Raw genomic sequence first — 18,255 nt, 5'->3', positions numbered from 1 at the left:
TGATCCATTAATGAATGTTGTTGAAAGTGTTGCTGTAATGCACTGCCTCTTTCCGTAGGTCCACACTTTTCTGGTGAGCTTGCTTATAATTGCTCCGGCTCTGCGGGTGGGAGGAAGGCTGTTATCTATTATTGGTGCTTTCACGACAACTGTAGAACTTGGAAAAAAACAAGGTCAAATCATGTCAGTGATCTTCAGATCAGAAAGTCGGAGCTCTAGAAAGCTGCCCAAATTTCCAAGTTGGATGACCGTTCAAAACGATTTTTCCCCTTTTTCCAGTTGTCTAGAATGTACTGAATTCGGAAGTCGGAGATTTCCTAGTTCCCAGTTGTTTTGAATGCGGCATATAGCAAGATATATTTCATTAAAGGACATATGAATCCCCCTTGGAAATTAATGGAGAAAGTGTTTACGCCTCACACAGACTGTCGACCAATCGCGTTCACGTTGGCATGCAGCTGCTAAAGTAATCGTTACGCAATCTCTTAAAAGTCAGAAGTATGAGTCAAGAAACCTGTCTATTTTCCTCGAAAGTACCTAATGTCACGATTCCAAAACTAGACGTTATTACAGAGAAGGTATCTCGGAATATATTTGTAATATTGTACTTGTTGACGAAGTTGTTTTTTGAGCTAGCGCCCAATGTATGGAGTCAATTTCACGCCATATGTATTCAATTCAAAATAAAATAAATCGTGAACATGAAAAATAAAGTTGAGAATGTAAACATATTTTCGAGGACGGGTGAAATAATGGATGTTGAAATCAAAATAGAAATGTAAACTAACATAAGACAAAACTCTATTAAATGATTTAAAGTCGTTGCCAGCCTGTAGTTAGCCACTGCCAGCCGTAGGGTTGTCCATATGTTTTTATTAAACCAAGTCACGTCGAAATAAGCCATTATGAATTTAGACCCATCACTAATGTATCCAGTTAGCTAGCTATGTAACGTTACATGTATCCACGATGACGACACTCTTAAATCATGAGATTGAAATCACATTTCGCCCTTTACGGACAGCTACTTCGTTTACAGAAAGCATACGAGTAGCGTAACCAAAAGGTAGTACATGCAGGCGAGAGTGTAGGCATTATTGGAACGTTTTTATTGATAATATCTGTTGGGAAAAAGTTTGGATGTTGCCACACACATACCTACTTGTTAACAAAATTAAGGAAGTTTACTTTAAAATTATTCATAAATATTATCCTGCCAACCACTATATGAAGAAGTTTAAGGAAAACATCAACTACAATTCTTTGGGCCAAATTTCATATTCACAAATGTAAATTTACAAACAAAACACCACATTTTCTGACCTTACAAAAATAAATTGAACAGTTTTTTAAGACAATTAAATATTCTACTAACAAAAACGCTGTTAGAATTATAAGTATATGTATGTCCCTTAAGGTCCTTGTGTAATGTGATATTGTACCCCCTAGCCCAATTGTCCTTCGTATATTATTTATATATACTTGTGTTCCCACATGTACTTCCTGTATTGATTTGTTGTAAAAAAAAAAATTGTTAAAAAAAAAAAATATATATATATATACACTGCTCAAAAAAATAAAGGGAACACTTAAACAACACAATGTAACTCCAAGTCAATCACACTTCTGTGAAATCAAACTGTCCACTTAGGAAGCAACACTGATGGACAATACATTTCCCATGCTGTTGTGCAAATGGAATAGACAAAAGGTGGAAACTATAGGCAATTAGCAAGACACCCCCAATAAAGGAGTGATTCTGCAGGTGGTGACCACAGACCACTTCTCAGTTCCTATGCTTCCTGGCTGATGTTTTGGTCACTTTTGAATGCTGGCGGTGCTTTCACTCTAGTGGTAGCATGAGACGGAGTCTACAACCCACACAAGTGGCTCAGGTAGTGCAGCTCGTCCAGGATGGCACATCAATGCGAGCTGTGGCAAGAAGGTTTGCTGTGTCTGTCAGCGTAGTGTCCAGAGCATGGAGGCGCTACCAGGAGACAGGCCAGTACATCAGGAGACGTGGAGGAGGCCGTAGGAGGGCAACAACCCAGCAGCAGGACCGCTACCTCCGCCTTTGTGCAAGGAGGATCAGGAGGAGCACTGCCAGAGCCCTGCAAAATGACCTCCAGCAGGCCATAAATGTGCATGTGTCTGCTCAAACGGTCAGAAACAGACTCCATGAGGGTGGTATGAGGGCCCGACGTCCACAGGTGGGGGTTGTGCTTACAGCCCAACACCGTGCAGGACGTTTGGCATTTGCCAGAGAACACCAAGATTGGCAAATTCGCAACTGGCGCCCTGTGCTCTTCACAGATGAAAGCAGGTTCACACTGAGCACGTGACAGACGTGACAGAGTCTGGAGACGCCGTGGAGAATGTTCTGCTGCCTGCAACATCCTCCAGCATGACCGGTTTGACGGTGGGTCAGTCATGGTGTGGGGTGGCATTTCTTTGGGGGGCCTCCATGTGCTCGCCAGAGGTAGCCTGACTGCCATTAGGTACCGAGATGAGATCCTCAGACCCCTTGTGAGACCATATGCTGGTGCGGTTGGCCCTGGGTTCCTCCTAATGCAAGACAATGCTAGACCTCATGTGGCTGGAGTGTGTCAGCAGTTCCTGCAAGAGGAAGGCATTGATGCTATGGACTGGCCCGCCCGTTCCCCAGACCTGAATCCAATTGAGCACATCTGGGACATCATGTCTCGCTCCATCCACCAAAGCCACGTTGCACCCCAGACTGTCCAGGAGTTGGTGGATGCTTTAGTCAAGGTCTGGGAGGAGATCCCTCAGGAGACCATCTGCCACCTCATCAGGAGCATGCCCAGGCGTTGTAGGGAGGTCATACAGGCACGTGGAGGCCACACACACTACTGAGCCTCATTTTGACTTGTTTTAAGGACATTACATCAAAGTTGGATCAGCCTGTAGTGTGGTTTTCCACTTTAATTTTGAGTGTGACTCCAAATCCAGACCTCCATGGGTTGATAAATTTGATTTCCATTGATAATTTTTGTGTGATTTTGTTGTCAGCACATTCAACTATGTAAAGAAAAAAGTATTTAATAAGAATATTTCATTCATTCAGATCTAGGATGTGTTATTTTAGTGTTCCCTTTATTTTTTTTGAGCAGTGTATATACAATTTATAAAGAGGTAGGCAAAATGTATTCAATAGGATTGGTTGCTGGGTAAGTTGAATCGAAAACGATTTTTGCATTCGTTTTCAAATATTGTTTAAAATCAATTGTCATAGTGTTTTGCTCTCGCTTTAAAATTATTTGCTTACAAGTTTTTTGTTTTTGCTTTTGCTGTCTTATTTTTGTTTACAATTCTATACATTTTGCTTTCATTTATTTGGCTTTTGATTTCAACATCCATTATTTCACCCGTCCTCGAAAATATAATGTTTACATTCTCAGCTTTATTTTTCATGTTCACGATTTATTTTATTTTGAATTCAATACATATGGCGTGAAATTGACCCCATACCAATTGACTCCCATTCACTCCTTGACAGCGGTCCTTGTCCCAGTATCGCCCAGAATGCACCCCGCGGCCCAGGGACGACACGTCGACAACGTACGCAATGGGCGTTAAATTTCATATTCACAAATGTACATTTACAAACAAAACACCACATTTTCTTACCTTACAAAAATTAATTGAACTGTAAGACACTTTAAGACAATTAAATACTCTACCAACAAAAAAGCTATTAGAATTATAAGTGTATGTCCCTTAAGGTCCTTGTGTAATGTATATTATTTATATATACTTGTGTTCCCACATGTACTTCCTGTATTGATTTGTTGTTAATAAAAAATATACGTTTTCTTAGTTATACCTCAGTGGTCATCCAAAAACTGGGTTTCCTCTAGATAACACAGCCACAAAGACAAATATCGTAAACATTTATGAAAACAAAAATGTTAGCAGTGTGGTTAAGGTTTGGTTTAAAATCAGATTTTAAGAAGATAAATTGTAGAAATAGGCGGAGTTTATGACTTTGTGGCTGTGTTAACTAGTGAAAACCAAAACGTAATTTGTGGGGGCTGAAGTAAAAGGTAAATAATACAACATGATCTAAGAAAATGATAGCTAGTTGTAATAGTCATTCTATATATCTCCGCCAGTGACTGATTAGTCATGGTAGATAGCTTAGTATTAAAGAGGCACTTCGCCAGCTAAAGTTAGCTAACGTTACGTTAACGTCGTCAGCCCTTGAGATCAGGGCCTAGCTAGATTTGTTACATAGTCACTTTAGAACATGGTTCTCTAGTTGAAACTATATAACGTTAGCTAGGTAACTGTTAGCTAGCTAACATTAGACGTTTCTTCTAATCAGCCTGCTAGCTAACTTACCAAATACCCATGCATTATTATTATTATGATGATGATGCTGCTCTATCCTGAAACGTTGTAAGAGCTAGTTTTTTTTAACCTTGTTACCTCTCACTTTAGCTTTAATGCTGTGTTTATTTGCTGGTGTTATACTTCTCTGTATTATTAAAGCAATACTTAGCTAGCTACAGATTGTAATTGGCTTGGAAACTAATTACACGACAGGGCCAATATACTACCAATCAATATGAGATTGGCTATCACGCAGAGCCTCACGGGTTTTACTATTGTTGCCGCACAGGAATGTAAATGTCGGAGGACCAGGAAGCCCAGGAGGATGAGTTGCTTGCTCTAGCGAGTATTTACGATGAAGAGGAGTTTCACAGAGCCAAATCTGCACAGGGCGGTGAGATACAGCTATGCCTTGAACTTCCTCCTAGTTTCAAGTTGATAGTCAATGGTAAGGCTGTTTACCTTCCTTTCCATTAATACTGAATGTCCCTTTAAAATGAATCAACTGTCAATCAGCATTAAAACCTGAACAATCAAATGTGTTGTATGTTTCTGACAGGAAACAAGCAGACCGAATATGACATATCTTTCCTACCTCCTCTGGTGCTTAACTTTGAACTTCCTGCTGACTACCCTTCTTCCTCATCTCCGGTCTATACACTAAGTTCCAAATGGCTGTCAAGGGACCAGGTGAGGTAGACCCATCAACATGACAAGAAATCACATAACATGTTTCAACAATATTCCCCTTGTCCTCTAGCTTGGAAACCCAACTTTGAATTTCATTGAATTCTACGTTGGGCATAAATGAGCGTTTGGATATGGAAAGTTGTCCCTCACATGACCTCTACAAGCCAGAATGTTGAATACAATTATATTTTAACTTACTTTACCTGTTGTCCGAGCAGTTGGTCCTGTTGAAGGTAGGAACGTAAGACAATATATCCACAGGAAAGTATAATTACATAAACTTTTCAAAGCGCTGGTAGTGCATTCAGGTTTCTATCATGTGAAGCATGCGCACAAGATGAAAATACATGCACGAGATGCATGCATACTTGCCAAGCTCGTGTACGTGTTTACATGCTTCTATGCATGCTTCTGGTGATAAAAATCGGAAAGCACTACCAGTGCTTTGAAAAGTTTATATAATTATACTTTCCTGTGGATATATTCTCACATTCCTACCTGCAAATGGACCAACCGCACGGACAACAGGTAAAGTAAGTTAAAATATCATTTTATTCAACATTCTGGTTTGTAGATGCTGTGAGAGGAAACTTTCCTGATCCAAACGCTCACTTATGCCCGATGTAGAATTCAACGTCGGGTCTACAGGCTCCTCACCAGCCCTTCTCTTTCTCCCCCTCAGATGACTTCTCTATGCAAGCGCCTGGATGGGCTGTGGGAGGAGAACCAGGGCTGTGTTGTTCTCTTCACATGGATCCAGTTCCTTAAGGAGGAGGCCTTTGCCTTCCTCGACGTCAAGTCTCCCCTGGAAGTGGTCAAGGGGGGCAACGCTCCGGTGGAGTGGAAGAGGAGTGAGGCTGGTGTGAAGCGGGCGGGGAGTCTAACCGGGGAGAAGGACAAACTGGAGCCCCTGCTGGAGCTGGACCCCCGTGCTGTGCTGGTGGTTGACCCCCGTACTGATATCCTACCTCAGCTCCTGGACTTTGATGAAGCTCAGCGGCAGAAGGTGTTTGACGCCAAGGCGTTTTGCTGTGGTATCTGCTTCATGGAGAAGCTGGGCTCGGGCTGCCTGTGCTTTAAGGAATGCCAGCACGTGTACTGCAAGACCTGCATGACGGAATACTTCCAGATTCAGATCCGCGATGGCAACGTTCAGTGCCTTAACTGCCCCGAGCCCAAGTGCACCTCCTTGGCTACACCCTCACAGGTAACTTTGACTCTTGTGACATTAATGAGCTCTTGTGACAATCTTATGAGCACTGACTAATGCACTGCCCTTTTTACAGGTCAAGCTCCTTGTCGGGGAGGAGTTGTTTGCGCGTTATGACCGCCTTCTGCTTCAGTCCAGCCTGGATCTGATGGCCGATGTGGTGTACTGCCCTCGCCAGTCCTGCTGCCAGGCTGTGATGGTGGAGCCAGACACCACCATGGGCATTTGCCCTGCCTGCCAGTACGCCTTCTGCACCCTCTGCAAACGGGGATACCACGGCCTGTCCCACTGCAAGGTCACAGCAGGTAAAGGAAATAGTTTACATTGTATTACATAGTTTATATAGTATATTACCTGACAATTAATGAGTTATATGCTGTGCACAATCTATACACTAAAGATGGTCAATCTAAATGTAGGTTAGAGTAATGGTTATGGTATTGAGAGTGGTCTCTACCTCCTGCCTTGTAGATGAGCTGCGAGGCCTGCGGGATGAGTATATATCTGCCAGTGCCGAGGGGAAGAAGTTCATGGAGCAGCGCTTTGGGAAGCGGGTCATCCAGCGTGCTGTGGAGGAATCCTTCAGCAGGGATTGGCTTAATGAGAACTGTAAAGGCTGCCCTCGCTGTGGCACTAATATACAGGTATGTTGCTCTCCGCACTACACAGCTTTATAACTAGTTAGTATGCATATGTTTTGCTGCTCCTACATGATTTTGATCTATCATCTTCTCTGCTCTGTCTTTATGTGTAGAAGGTTGATGGCTGCAACAAGATGACTTGCACCTCGTGTAAGCAGTACTTCTGCTGGTTGTGTCTGGGCCAGCTCACACGTGTCAACCCCTACAGCCACTTCAACAACCCCTCCTCGCCTTGCTACAACCAGTGAGGGGCTTTGCTATTGTCCTCCTTTTTCAGCAGTTGTCAGTGACAATTGGCTCTGAAACCTTTTGAGATGTAGGATACATAAGGATTATGCACATAGGGGGAAATTCAGATGCGAGTTACACGTGCATCAATTTAAATTTCACTTTTCTCTCTATGCGTATTTTGAACTTGAATTTAAGCATGGGGAAATTACCAGTGCCAGCAAGGTAAGCGTTTAGGGTGGAGATCAAAGAAACAGGTGTGGCAGAGGTGTGTCTACAGATGCATCCTATTCTAACCTGGACTTAATTCCCTAATAATTCCACCACTTTTACGCACGAGGAAACGGTGAATACAGTTGAGCGAACCTGCCGGTTCCAAGTGGAAAAAGCATCTACTTAATTTTTTCCAATATAAAAAACGCTATTCTCCATGTACTGTAATTTATAAATTGTTAAAAGAGCTAGGTAAATTAATAATTCGTTTGGATAATGGGATTATTAATATAGATAAGGCGATAGGCTATATTATCTATGTTTACAATTTTACCTTATGATCGCTAGAGATTAATGTGAAAATAATCATACAGTATGGCAGGAAACTACTTGGCTCATCGCACTCTAGTGACTCCTAGGGAGTAAAATCGATATGTATATTTTTATTTAACTAGGCAAGTCAGTTAAGAACAAATTATTATTTACAATGACTGCCTTCCCCCGGCCAAACCCGGACGACGCTGGGGCAGGTAGCCTAGTGGTTAGAGCATTGGGCCAGTAACCGAAAGCTTGCTGGATCGAATCCCTGAGCTGACAAGGTAAAAATCTGTCGTTCTGCCCCTGAGCAAGGCAGTTAACCCACTGTTCCCCGGGCGCCGAAGACATGGATGTCGATTATGACAGCCCCCCCGCAACTCTCTGATTCAGAGGGGTTGGGTTAAGTGCGGAAGACACATTTCAGTTGAATGCATTCAGTTGTACAACTGACTAGGTATCCCCCTTTCCAATTGTGCGCCGGCCCTATGGGACTGCCTATCACGGCAGAATGTTATACAGCCTGGAATCGAACCAGGGACTGTAGTGACGCCTTAGACCGCTGCGCCACTCAGGAGCACTTAAGTAATATTTTTTTTGCTTTTAAATCTATCCATGGGTTCTGAAACGGAGACAAATATGCATATGTTTTCATGGCTATCTTTGTATATTCTGAACGCGTTCTCCATACATTCAAGTCTTGGGCCGATCAAATTAAATGAACACCGTATTTAAAGGGATTGCTTTAGATAAATGAACAGAAACTAATTGAACAAAAACTCACTGATCAAATTGTGTTTTCTGGGGTTGAATTAAATGTATTTAGTGCGCGCAAGGGAACCACGCCCGCAAACCTCATTATGCACCTCCATAAGGTAATTCTAAATACCAACTACTGAGAAGTGCGTTTGAAAGGCGTACATTTCCAAAGTCTGAATCGGCCCCATAGAATGTCTATCTAACCTTTTTTTTTTTATTGGCTTCTTAATTAATGAGTAAAAATTACTAATTTCTTGTGTTTCTTTGTTGTTATTTTATAGGCTGTTCCAGGGTGTGGATATTGATGAAGATGATGCCTTTTGGAGTGATGAAGAGGACTGATGTGCAATACCTCCCATGCGTGCTTCATTTGTATGCACTTTAACCGCCCATGGATTTAGCAATACAATTTCTCACCATCATTGATCAGGCATTTACTTACCCAAAATATATCAGTCATTTCTGATGGTTGAATGGCTAGCGGAGAGCAATTCCAGTTAGAAGTAGGCACATTACCTTACTCCATACAGCAGTCAAATACTCAGGGCCAGTATTTTTCTGAAGGAATACTTGTGAAGAGAGTGTGAGCGAGTGTACCAAAAACTAATGGGTTAGTTTGTTTAGATGATTTGAACAGATAACGTTGGTATGTTTTATCAATCTCAATATAAAAAGGAAATTCAGGGATACGGGGGTGAAATCTTACAATCAAGAACAGAGGACAACATTTTGGGATAATGTTTATACAGTTGAATGTCTGTCCTTTAGAACCACTTTAATCATGATGAGTTAACTCTCTGTATACCCGGATACCATCCAAACCATGAGCTCACAGCTTGATGTAAAAAAAAAAAAAAAAGGGTGAATAAAGCTTTGCCAAATGTGACATTCATCCAATGGCCATCAAGAAATATGATTTATGTTTCTGGAAAATGATTTTTAGACACACTGTCCTTTTCTGTATGTTTTTGTTCCTTTTTCACAAATAGGTACACTTTATTTATCATGTAACATGATTTGTTTGAATGGGACACACTCAGGAGGAGGCTGGTGGGAGGAGTTATAGGATTAAGGGCTCATTGTAATGGCTGGAATGGAATTAATACAACATGGGTTGATGCATGGTTTCCATATGTTTGATACAATTCCATTTACTCTATTCCAGCTATTACAATGTGCCCGTTCTCCTATTGCTCCTCCCACCAGCCTCCTCTGACGCACATTGTTGATTAGGTTAAATATGGCATTGTTTCAGTACAAAAGATATGTCCATAACCACCCTGACATTTGCTAGTTACTACCTACTCACATTATGATCTTCATCGAAACTTTTCAGAAAATGAGGCTGATTTGGAAATGGACATCAATGTAAATCACATTCAAAATACATGTCCTGCTCTTAAAATAGTTATATTGTGCTTTCACTTTTATCTGTTAATGTTATAGGGGGACAGTCTTTGATATTTGCAGTAGTCCTGAATTTAAAAAATGTTGTAATAACCATAAACATACATAAATAACCCTTTGGTTTTAGTGTTCATTCCCATGTTAGGGGTTTTAGGACCTTCTTCATGTGTTCCTTTTCTCAATACATGTTTTATGAAGTTACTCAAATGTACTCCCTTGTTTATTTTGTCACACTGTATTAAGAGTGAACATGTGATAACAGAATCACTTCCAGTCCATTCCTATAACTACTTGCAAAAGTGCTTGTACCTTGATACCGCTGCATGCAACTATAGTTCCTTATATCTTGTCCCATAGTCGCACCCATCTGCTGGTCGAAATTCTGCCTTTTGGCATTGTTTTAATCAAAGTACTTACTCTTTTTAGTTATATTGGCTCCCTTGTAAGTTAACTGTTGGCTTTGCTGAAAAGCTGACTGCTGAATTAGGGATGAGATGAGACCCATCCAAAGGACGCAACCTTTCCAACGAGAACATACAATGCCTTTTCCTTCCACGAGAGTGTGCAAGGGCTGTGCTGTCATTGTCTTTAACACAGAAGGCATTGCTGAGTCAAACAGGTGGCAGAGGAAACCAAGAATGATTGTTGGTCCAAAATTACTGAACTAACATGAAGAGGTTTTAGACATGTTGCTGATTATGGTTACATTCTGAAATTGAAGGTTCTGACTTCGATTATATCCTGATCACTTAATCAGCCTTTCTTTTATTGAAGTCAACCTTCAATTTTAGAATGCAAACATATTTTAATTTCCTGTCATGAATTTAACAGATGTGTATTAAAACATGTTTTGGATTTATGCCACTCATCTACAAAATGTTTGAGAATTGAGAGCATTGTTTTAACTGTCATGATATTACAGACACAGACTACAATGTAACTGTTGTCTTTGATTGAACTGGCCCCTATAATCTGTCCTTCAGCAGGAACACAGCTTCCCTGGTCTCCATGCCTATCAAGGGACCTTATTTATTACACATAATAATGTATCTTATTTATACACACTATTACCATGTGTTTCCACTTGGGAAGGGGACAGGGTGATGGAGGGACAGGACACAGAGACAGGAGAAGAACAAAACAGTACTAAAGAAACAAAGAGAGTCCATGTTGTAGCAAGTGATTCAAAAGCAGTCAGTACAACACAGTTTAATCCCTTTGGCTAAAGTTGCTGACAGTGGATAACCCTTTAAAATGGCCCCTGTCATGCCTCGTGGTATAGGAGCGCCTCCCAGCATGTTAGTAAAGATTTGTGCTTTCAAACAGGTCAGTTCCACACACACAAATTCGGCCACAGGACTGAATCCCCTTAGCTGCTCCAAACCCACAGACCACTTCTCTTTATACGCCAGTGAGCAGGCCAAAGCTGAACAAGGTCAGTAATATATGATGAGTAGCTTGCGTCGATGGTGGGATGCTGATTAGATGACAGTGTCAATCAAAACCTGAATGTTGAACTAAAATTGTTAATGTAATAATTCTTGCTTGTAAATGGCTCTTTTTTTGGTGTGTTGATTATCAGTTCACTGAATGATTCAGTGATAACATGTCTGGAAATTGTATTATGTAGTTAATTGTCATACACTTAAACTGTTTACCTTGATGAACACAGAATCATTTCCCTCCGTGATAACTTGATTGACCAATAAATGTGTTATATCAATTTTATGGATGGTATAAAAAAATATATTTTGATATTTACCACACTTAGTAGGCCTATGTGTAATTTATACATTGAGAAGATGTATAATGTACAGATGTTGGAATGCAGGATTGACAACACCATTTAGAGTTGTTGTATAGCAACGTAAGCATAGGAGTCACTGTACATGACGTGATATTTCTTCACACCAGAGGAACCTGACACAGTCAGCTGTAGCCTGCAGAGTACAGAGGGACCAACCAGTCACATCATGATTGAAGCTGACCGAGAGCTATCAGCCATGGTGCAGGATATATGGGATAAAGACGTCAACAGACTGAAACCAGGGACAGACTACCGGATCTCTCTGCAGGTAGCAAAACTGAAAACGATCCAAATTGCACTACTGTATGTGGATGTTTTTTTTATACACATCATTCCCGTGACAAATTGTACAGATGCATTTTACCCCAAATTAACTAATGGATGTTTTTGCACAACATCATGAGGCCACAAGCATTGTTTGATGAGGAAGGTCAGAGCACATTGAACAAATCTAGACCCCTAAAATGCTCTAGATTGTTGCTCTGTGGTGTCTTTCTAAAGGACACAATAGCATGTTAGACACTGTGCCACAGACAGAGAGCTGCCACAGACAGAGAGAGAGAGAGAGAGAGAGAGAGAGAGAGAGAGAGAGAGAGAGAGAGAGAGAGAGAGAGAGAGAGAGAGAATGCAAGTCAAGTGAAAACATGCTGCTGTTGTTAGAATTTCCTGGCTCTCATAAACAAAACACTGGAGTTGCAGCTTTATAGGGCACTGGGTCATGTTTTTTTTCCCATCAAGGGGTTACAATGTAAAAAAATATATATATATTCCTGGATCATTGGTGGGAATGCTTAGACATTTGTAATATTGTATGTAACTGGTTTGCTCTTCCTCCTCTGCTTTGCTTTGTGCAGGGGAAAGCTGGGCCTGTGAATGCTGACATGAATGATGACATGAATGATGACAATGATGGAGCCGGATATCCTCTGTTCTCATTTGTCGATGAACGCATTTTCAAAAAGGAGTCTTTCTTAGGTAAGGGCCTGACGTGTGAGGGTTAGAGCTTTGGGATCAACTTTTGCCTTCAACCGTGCAGTTTCCTGTGTGTTATCATTATTTTCCTTTGGAAATTCTGTCATATCTGCAATGTATTACATAAGCAGAGAGTAGCAGGAGTTCAAGTATAATTGAACAAAGTGGCGATTTTAGCATGAAAATCTTGGTGAAGCAAACTCAACCATTTTTTTTAATGCATGCCAGCAAAGCCACAACACTAAACAATACATTAATTGCACTATAACAGTGACAAACAGTGCCCACAAACTGTTAGGGCCTACATAAAGCTGTCCCAACAGCAGAGCTTTCTTTCCAACACCATGGAGTGAATCCTTACCACTGCTACACCTGGCAGTCAGCGGAGCCTTGTCTGACAGCAAAACAGTTAATTTAGCCTTGTTTACTGCCTTTTTTAAAAACATAGCTGATATGGCTGACTTGCTTAAACAAATGTGGGTTCTACTGACAATTAAGATGTACAAACTATTGCATAAGGGAACGATGAGCGTATAAGAGGCAATCCGTAATTTCGATTAAGAAATTAATGAGCGAGCTAAGACGGACGTAGTCAATATAAATATTTGTTCAGCACTTTTGAAATGTAAGCGACAGAATTCAGAACATGGGCTGTTCTCACAGTATTCTCCCTGTACACCAAGTCAGAACCATAGGATAAATAAAGGGGGCATATAAGCAAACAATGAAAGCTCTTACAATATTAAATTATGATATTTCTCTAAAACAGGCTATAGGCTACATGTGCACCACCAAGTCAGAACAGTAGGCTAAGTTATGAGGGGGAAAGGGACAAAATTATTAGGGTGAGGCACATGGGCCACTAACAGCTTACTACACAATATACACCTAGTATTACTTTCTTAGCTATAGTATATGTATCTCCCTGGCATATTACATAATTTATGCAGCAGCATATAATACATTTTTGGACTCACCTTGTTGTGCGGTGCTCACTTGAACAGGAAGGTGGGGTGGCAGTCCTTCTTGTGGGCAAATTTTGTCATCACACTTTGTCATCATAGTCTGGCATTCTCTGGATTCATGGTGCTTTCAAGACAACTGGGAACTCTGAAAAAAACAAGGTCGAAACATGACGTCAGTGATCTTCAGGTCAAAGCTCTACTGTAGAAGAAGGCCAAGTTCCTGACTTGGAATTCCGAGTTGGATGACTGTTCATCAGTCGGAGCTAGTTTTTTTCAGAGTTCCCAGTTGTCTTGAACTAACTGAAGTCCGAGATTTCTGAGTTTCCAGTTGTTTTGAACGCGGCAGAAGGCACCTGGATTAACAGCATGGCCACTGTATTCAACTTTTTCTGGCCCATGGTGTTGCATGTGAATGTTTATCCTTTTAAGCTTGGAAAAGAGACCCTTAAACCCAGACTTGGACCACAAACCCTCTCCACTGAATAGAAGGCTAGTGATTGCTTTGCAACGCTTGCAGTTAGCCACCGATTCCTTCCAAAACACTCAATGTTGGATTTGCGATTTCCGACTTGTTGTATAATGTTTATTTCCAATGGCCGATGAGCACCAATACGATATATCTATAATTTCTCTTCATATGACAAGGATTGAAAATAATTTGCCAGTAGATTGTCAACTTGATTCATGTTGATGACTGCTTGTCTAGCTTGCTAGCTAAGATTTTGAAGGTATGATGTTGACATGATCAGTCCAATCAAAGCTACCGGTAGATATAACGTGAGCTGGCATCATTTTATATGTGGCCAATGACCTTAAGCCTTCTTGGATGGGCACTTCTAATGTAAATCTATGCAGCACCCAAGGGGCTTGAATTTTCGAGCTCTCCCCTGTAGATTTTGCAGTGACGCCAATTATGGCGTAACTAGAGAACATTACCAACCCCTACGCTCTGTATTTTCCGCTGGCTGCCCCACAACCACAGAAAGCACTGAGCTAGGCTCAAACACCTGCATTTTGGAGCTGCCTAACTCAAGAAAGCAAAAAATAGACCATGCTTGTATGCAGCTTTATTAACTAAATTATGTATTTTTTTATATTGTTTGCGAACTGATATGTGACACGTACTAATGACAAAATAACATGCAAAACAGGCAATAAAACAAGTGGGGCTCAGCCCTACCTGAATGATGGGTCACCACTGATTGAACACGATACAAACAGGATGTGTACTGACGTCAGTGGGAGTGGATAGACAAAACAAACTAGTCCTGTCAGCAAACATGTCCACATTGGCACAATGTAGGCCCAATGCGGGCTAAAATATTGGCCTCATGTAGGCTGCCCACATTGGGCCGATGTGCCTTTTACCCATACACTCCACATTGGCCCCAGGGCAGGTGGGCGCAAGGGCAGCCCTCAAGTGACTTGAAATAAGTCCACCCTTTTGGATCGGCTGCCAGTTACATTGTATCAGAAAGATAACAAAGTTGTTACTGTCATACATATTTTTACCAGACAAAAATTGAAGTTTATCTTATGTCATATGCACTTATCTAAGGCTGCGTTTACACAGGTAGTCCAATCATTATCTTTTTTTCCACCAATTAGTCTTATGACTAATCACAACAGATCTTTTCACATCAGATCTTTTTCTGAGCTGATCTGATTAGTCAGATGACCAATTAGTGAAAGCAAGATCAGAATTGGTCTGCCTGTGTAAACACAGCCACTTCATCACTGGCAGTGTACAATATACATTTTTTGTTGATTTCACACAACAGAACACTTAAACTGGAGTGACACTCAGTAAAGGTTGCACAAAAATAACTTGTGAACTTATAACTATACGTTTATATCTGAAAAAAAATTGAATTAAAAGATAGTTGGCTGTAAAGTTCTGAACCCTCATTGGTTTGAATGGTGTTAGCCATTTTTATCTTGTATTCTTTTTTACTTAACAACATGAAATGGGGTTATTTGTACACCATGCCTGCAAATATTCTAATGAGCCCCCACCTCTACATTATGGTGTGGGCTTGCCTGTGCTGGGCTTGGTGTAGACTAGCCTGTGCTGGGCTTGGTGTAGGCTAGCCCATGTTGGTCTGGTGTGGGCTAGCCCATGTTGGTTATGGTGTGGGGTGGCCCATGTTGGGCTGGTGTCCACTAGTTTGCTGGGTTGGTGTAGGCTAGCCCGTGTCGGGCTGGTTTAGACTTGGTGTGGGCTAGGCCGTGTTGGGCTTGTTGTGGGCTAGCCCATGTTGGGCTGATTTGGGCTAGGTGTGGGCTAGCCCCTGCCCACCTTGCCCACCAAATACCCACATGTGGCCAATGGGGTCATATTTGCTGGGATCTTACTAGATCAGAACACACGCTACACTCTAAACTAAACTGGATGTCTTCTTCCAGCCTTTATCTCTCTACTGGATAACTATGAAAGTGATACGGGTGAGCCTGAGATTGTAACCCCAGAGGAGGAAGCAGAAAACCACAAGTTTCTGGACTGCATGCTTCGAACGCCCACCATGAAGGTACCAGTTAAAACATATGGTGGAGAGGTCGATAAAAAGAAAACTGTATTTATTTGATCAGATGAAAAGGAACATAAGTCAAATCACAGATAAATGTGATCAGAAAAAATGTGTGACATCAATTCACAGGGAGAACCATGGCCAAGTTGGAACGTCAACAGCGAAAGTGAGTCAATCAACATCCCATGATTGAAATTGTCTTCATATGTTTCTCTCATATTTAGATTGCACATAAGTACCTAGTAGAGAAACAGCTCTCCCCAGAGGGATTACCGGAATTCAAGAAGCAGCTCTACCGTATCTGGTTTGAGCTGTACGCCAGACGAGGAGCTAGCAAGTGGGTGGAACTCTCCTCTACGTAACTGTTACTTTTCAGATGTCAAAATAATTCATCATTAGGCTGCTAAATGTTTTCTCTTTCCTGGTTAGGGTTAGGCTCAGTCAATATAAAATCCATTCACAATTAGAGAAAGCTGTATCATCACCTCAGACTCTCTTTTCCTTTGTCTTTATGCCAGTCTATTCAAATGGCAAAGAGTGTGGAGTTGCAGCTCAAGAATGGACTCGAGTCTGACTCAAGGCACACATTTGATTATTTGAGACTTGACTTGGCAGGAAAGAACTTGAAACTTGACTTGGACTTGGAGCCTTAAGACTCGGGACTCGATTTTGACTTGAGACTGATGACTCCAAAGGATTGTTTAAAAATGCCTGTTTCTGTACCGCTTTGTCAGAATTTGATATCTTATTTTACTGTATGAGACAAATGAAAATGGCTGGCCGCTATTTCATTCAATGAGTAGACGAAAGACAGCTACTTGAACATTAGTCATTATATCTAGGGGGAAAAATTACCAAATTAAACTCAGGCTAGAGACTTGGGAAAAAAACACTTGTTACTCGACTTGACTTGATTTGAGATTACTATGCATGATTTGGAATTGATTTGAGATTACAATGCATGATTTGGACTTGATTTGAGATTACAATGCATGATTTGGACTTGATTTGAGATTACAATGCATGATTTGGACTTGATTTGAGATTACAATGCATGACTTGGACTTGATTTGAGATTACAATGCACGACTTGGACTTGATTTGCACTTAGCTTTGTGTATTCCTAGGAGGAGAAAGAGAGTAGTCTATTATTTTTAGTAGGTAACACTCATACTGTATGTTAACACGCAGATTGTGCTGTAATTTCATCATGTGCACCACCACGCAAGTGGTGGATGAGCTTCCATTAGACCTGCCCAATATCATCCCTTCAGAAAGAGGGTGTAAAATCAGTAGTCTATGTTCCAGCCTCATGATGTTCTCCCATGTTCCTCCAGGCCAGACTCCTCAGGGTTTGAGCATGTCTTTGTCGGAGAGACCAGAGGGGGCCGCACAGTCATCGGCTTTCATAACTGGATTCAGTTGTATTTGCAAGAGAAGCTGGGACACATTGATTACAAAGGCTACAGTGTGAACGCAAATTCCCCTCAGGTTAGATAAAAAAAATACTGAAATTATGAATGTATGTTTTGATTATCATGTTGAATCAGTTGTGTGACTGTGATGAGATGGTAGTTAACAATTCCAGGGCATTTCTTTGGAAATTATGTGAGAAATTTCAAACCTACTGAATGACAGTCCCATGGGTGTAGGCCTGTATGTCTTTATTGTTGTCTCTCTCTTCTCTCTTTTATTTAAAAACCAGCCTGACGAGAACAAGCATATCCTGGCGCTACAGTTCAGTTGGAAGAATGGAATAAAACCCAAAGGCAGCATCTTCGTTGGCGTCAGTCCTGAATTTGAGTTTGCCCTTTATACCCTGTGTTTCCTGGTCTCACCCAATGAGCGTGTCAAAGTGTTCTTCAGTATCTATGAGGTGGATATTGTCTGTCACCACTACAACCAGAAGCATATCGGCACAACTTACCCTGTTCTTGTGAAATATCAAAATGAACAAAAAAAACAAAAAAACTAATCAAACAGGACTCAAATACACTCTCACCCAAGTGTCATGAGTATTGTTTTAGTCTTTTTTTTATTTTAAATAAAGATACAATACATCTTACAAGACTACGTGTTATGTTGCTGTATTCATTATTGCTCAACTAGAAGACCTGGCAGCACAGCATGTAATCTTCAGAGGTAACCTCTATTATTTCACCTTTCT

At 41.1% G+C, this 18,255-nt stretch overlaps 2 protein-coding genes across 3 annotated transcripts; both read left to right on the top strand.

Moving 5' to 3' along the window:
- The first annotated feature begins 3,908 nt into the window (after positions 1-3,908).
- Positions 3,909-9,929, top strand: rnf14 (ring finger protein 14). 2 transcript variants are annotated; one of them, XM_071414863.1, is made up of 8 exons: positions 3,909-4,064; positions 4,643-4,801; positions 4,913-5,043; positions 5,726-6,250; positions 6,330-6,558; positions 6,725-6,897; positions 7,008-7,138; positions 8,691-9,929. In XM_071414863.1, exons 2-8 carry the CDS (start codon positions 4,651-4,653, stop codon positions 8,749-8,751), a joined length of 1,401 nt encoding a protein of 466 aa, XP_071270964.1. In that variant the 5' UTR covers positions 3,909-4,064; positions 4,643-4,650; the 3' UTR covers positions 8,752-9,929. The 2 variants fall into 2 exon arrangements, with proteins under 2 accessions (XP_071270964.1, XP_071270971.1); XM_071414870.1 differs by lacking the exon at positions 3,909-4,064 and adding an exon at positions 4,110-4,419.
- Positions 9,930-10,079: 150 nt separating this feature from the next.
- endou2 (endonuclease, polyU-specific 2) lies at positions 10,080-18,158 on the top strand. The gene is made up of 7 exons (XM_071414882.1): positions 10,080-11,251; positions 11,731-11,891; positions 12,478-12,598; positions 15,967-16,088; positions 16,313-16,425; positions 17,426-17,579; positions 17,794-18,158. Exons 1-7 carry the CDS (start codon positions 11,071-11,073, stop codon positions 18,061-18,063), a joined length of 1,122 nt encoding a protein of 373 aa, XP_071270983.1. The 5' UTR covers positions 10,080-11,070; the 3' UTR covers positions 18,064-18,158.
- Positions 18,159-18,255: the final 97 nt, after the last annotated feature.

The sequence above is a fragment of the Salvelinus alpinus genome, chromosome 1 (genome assembly GCF_045679555.1).
Source record: "Salvelinus alpinus chromosome 1, SLU_Salpinus.1, whole genome shotgun sequence".
Classification (NCBI taxonomy): domain Eukaryota; kingdom Metazoa; phylum Chordata; class Actinopteri; order Salmoniformes; family Salmonidae; genus Salvelinus; species Salvelinus alpinus.
This window is presented reverse-complemented; position numbering and strand designations above follow the sequence as displayed.

Coding starts and splice junctions, on each gene's coding strand:
- rnf14 (XM_071414863.1), top strand. CDS start 4,651: ATGTCGGAGGACCAGGAAGCCCAGGAGGATGAGTTGCTTGCTCTAGCG. Junction 5,044..5,725: donor AATGGCTGTCAAGGGACCAG/GTGAGGTAGACC, acceptor TCTCCCCCTCAG/ATGACTTCTCTATGCAAGCG. Junction 7,139..8,690: donor TCCTCGCCTTGCTACAACCA/GTGAGGGGCTTT, acceptor GTTATTTTATAG/GCTGTTCCAGGGTGTGGATA.
- endou2 (XM_071414882.1), top strand. CDS start 11,071: ATGGCCCCTGTCATGCCTCGTGGTATAGGAGCGCCTCCCAGCATGTTA. Junction 11,252..11,730: donor GCAGGCCAAAGCTGAACAAG/GTCAGTAATATA, acceptor TCTTCACACCAG/AGGAACCTGACACAGTCAGC. Junction 12,599..15,966: donor CAAAAAGGAGTCTTTCTTAG/GTAAGGGCCTGA, acceptor GTCTTCTTCCAG/CCTTTATCTCTCTACTGGAT.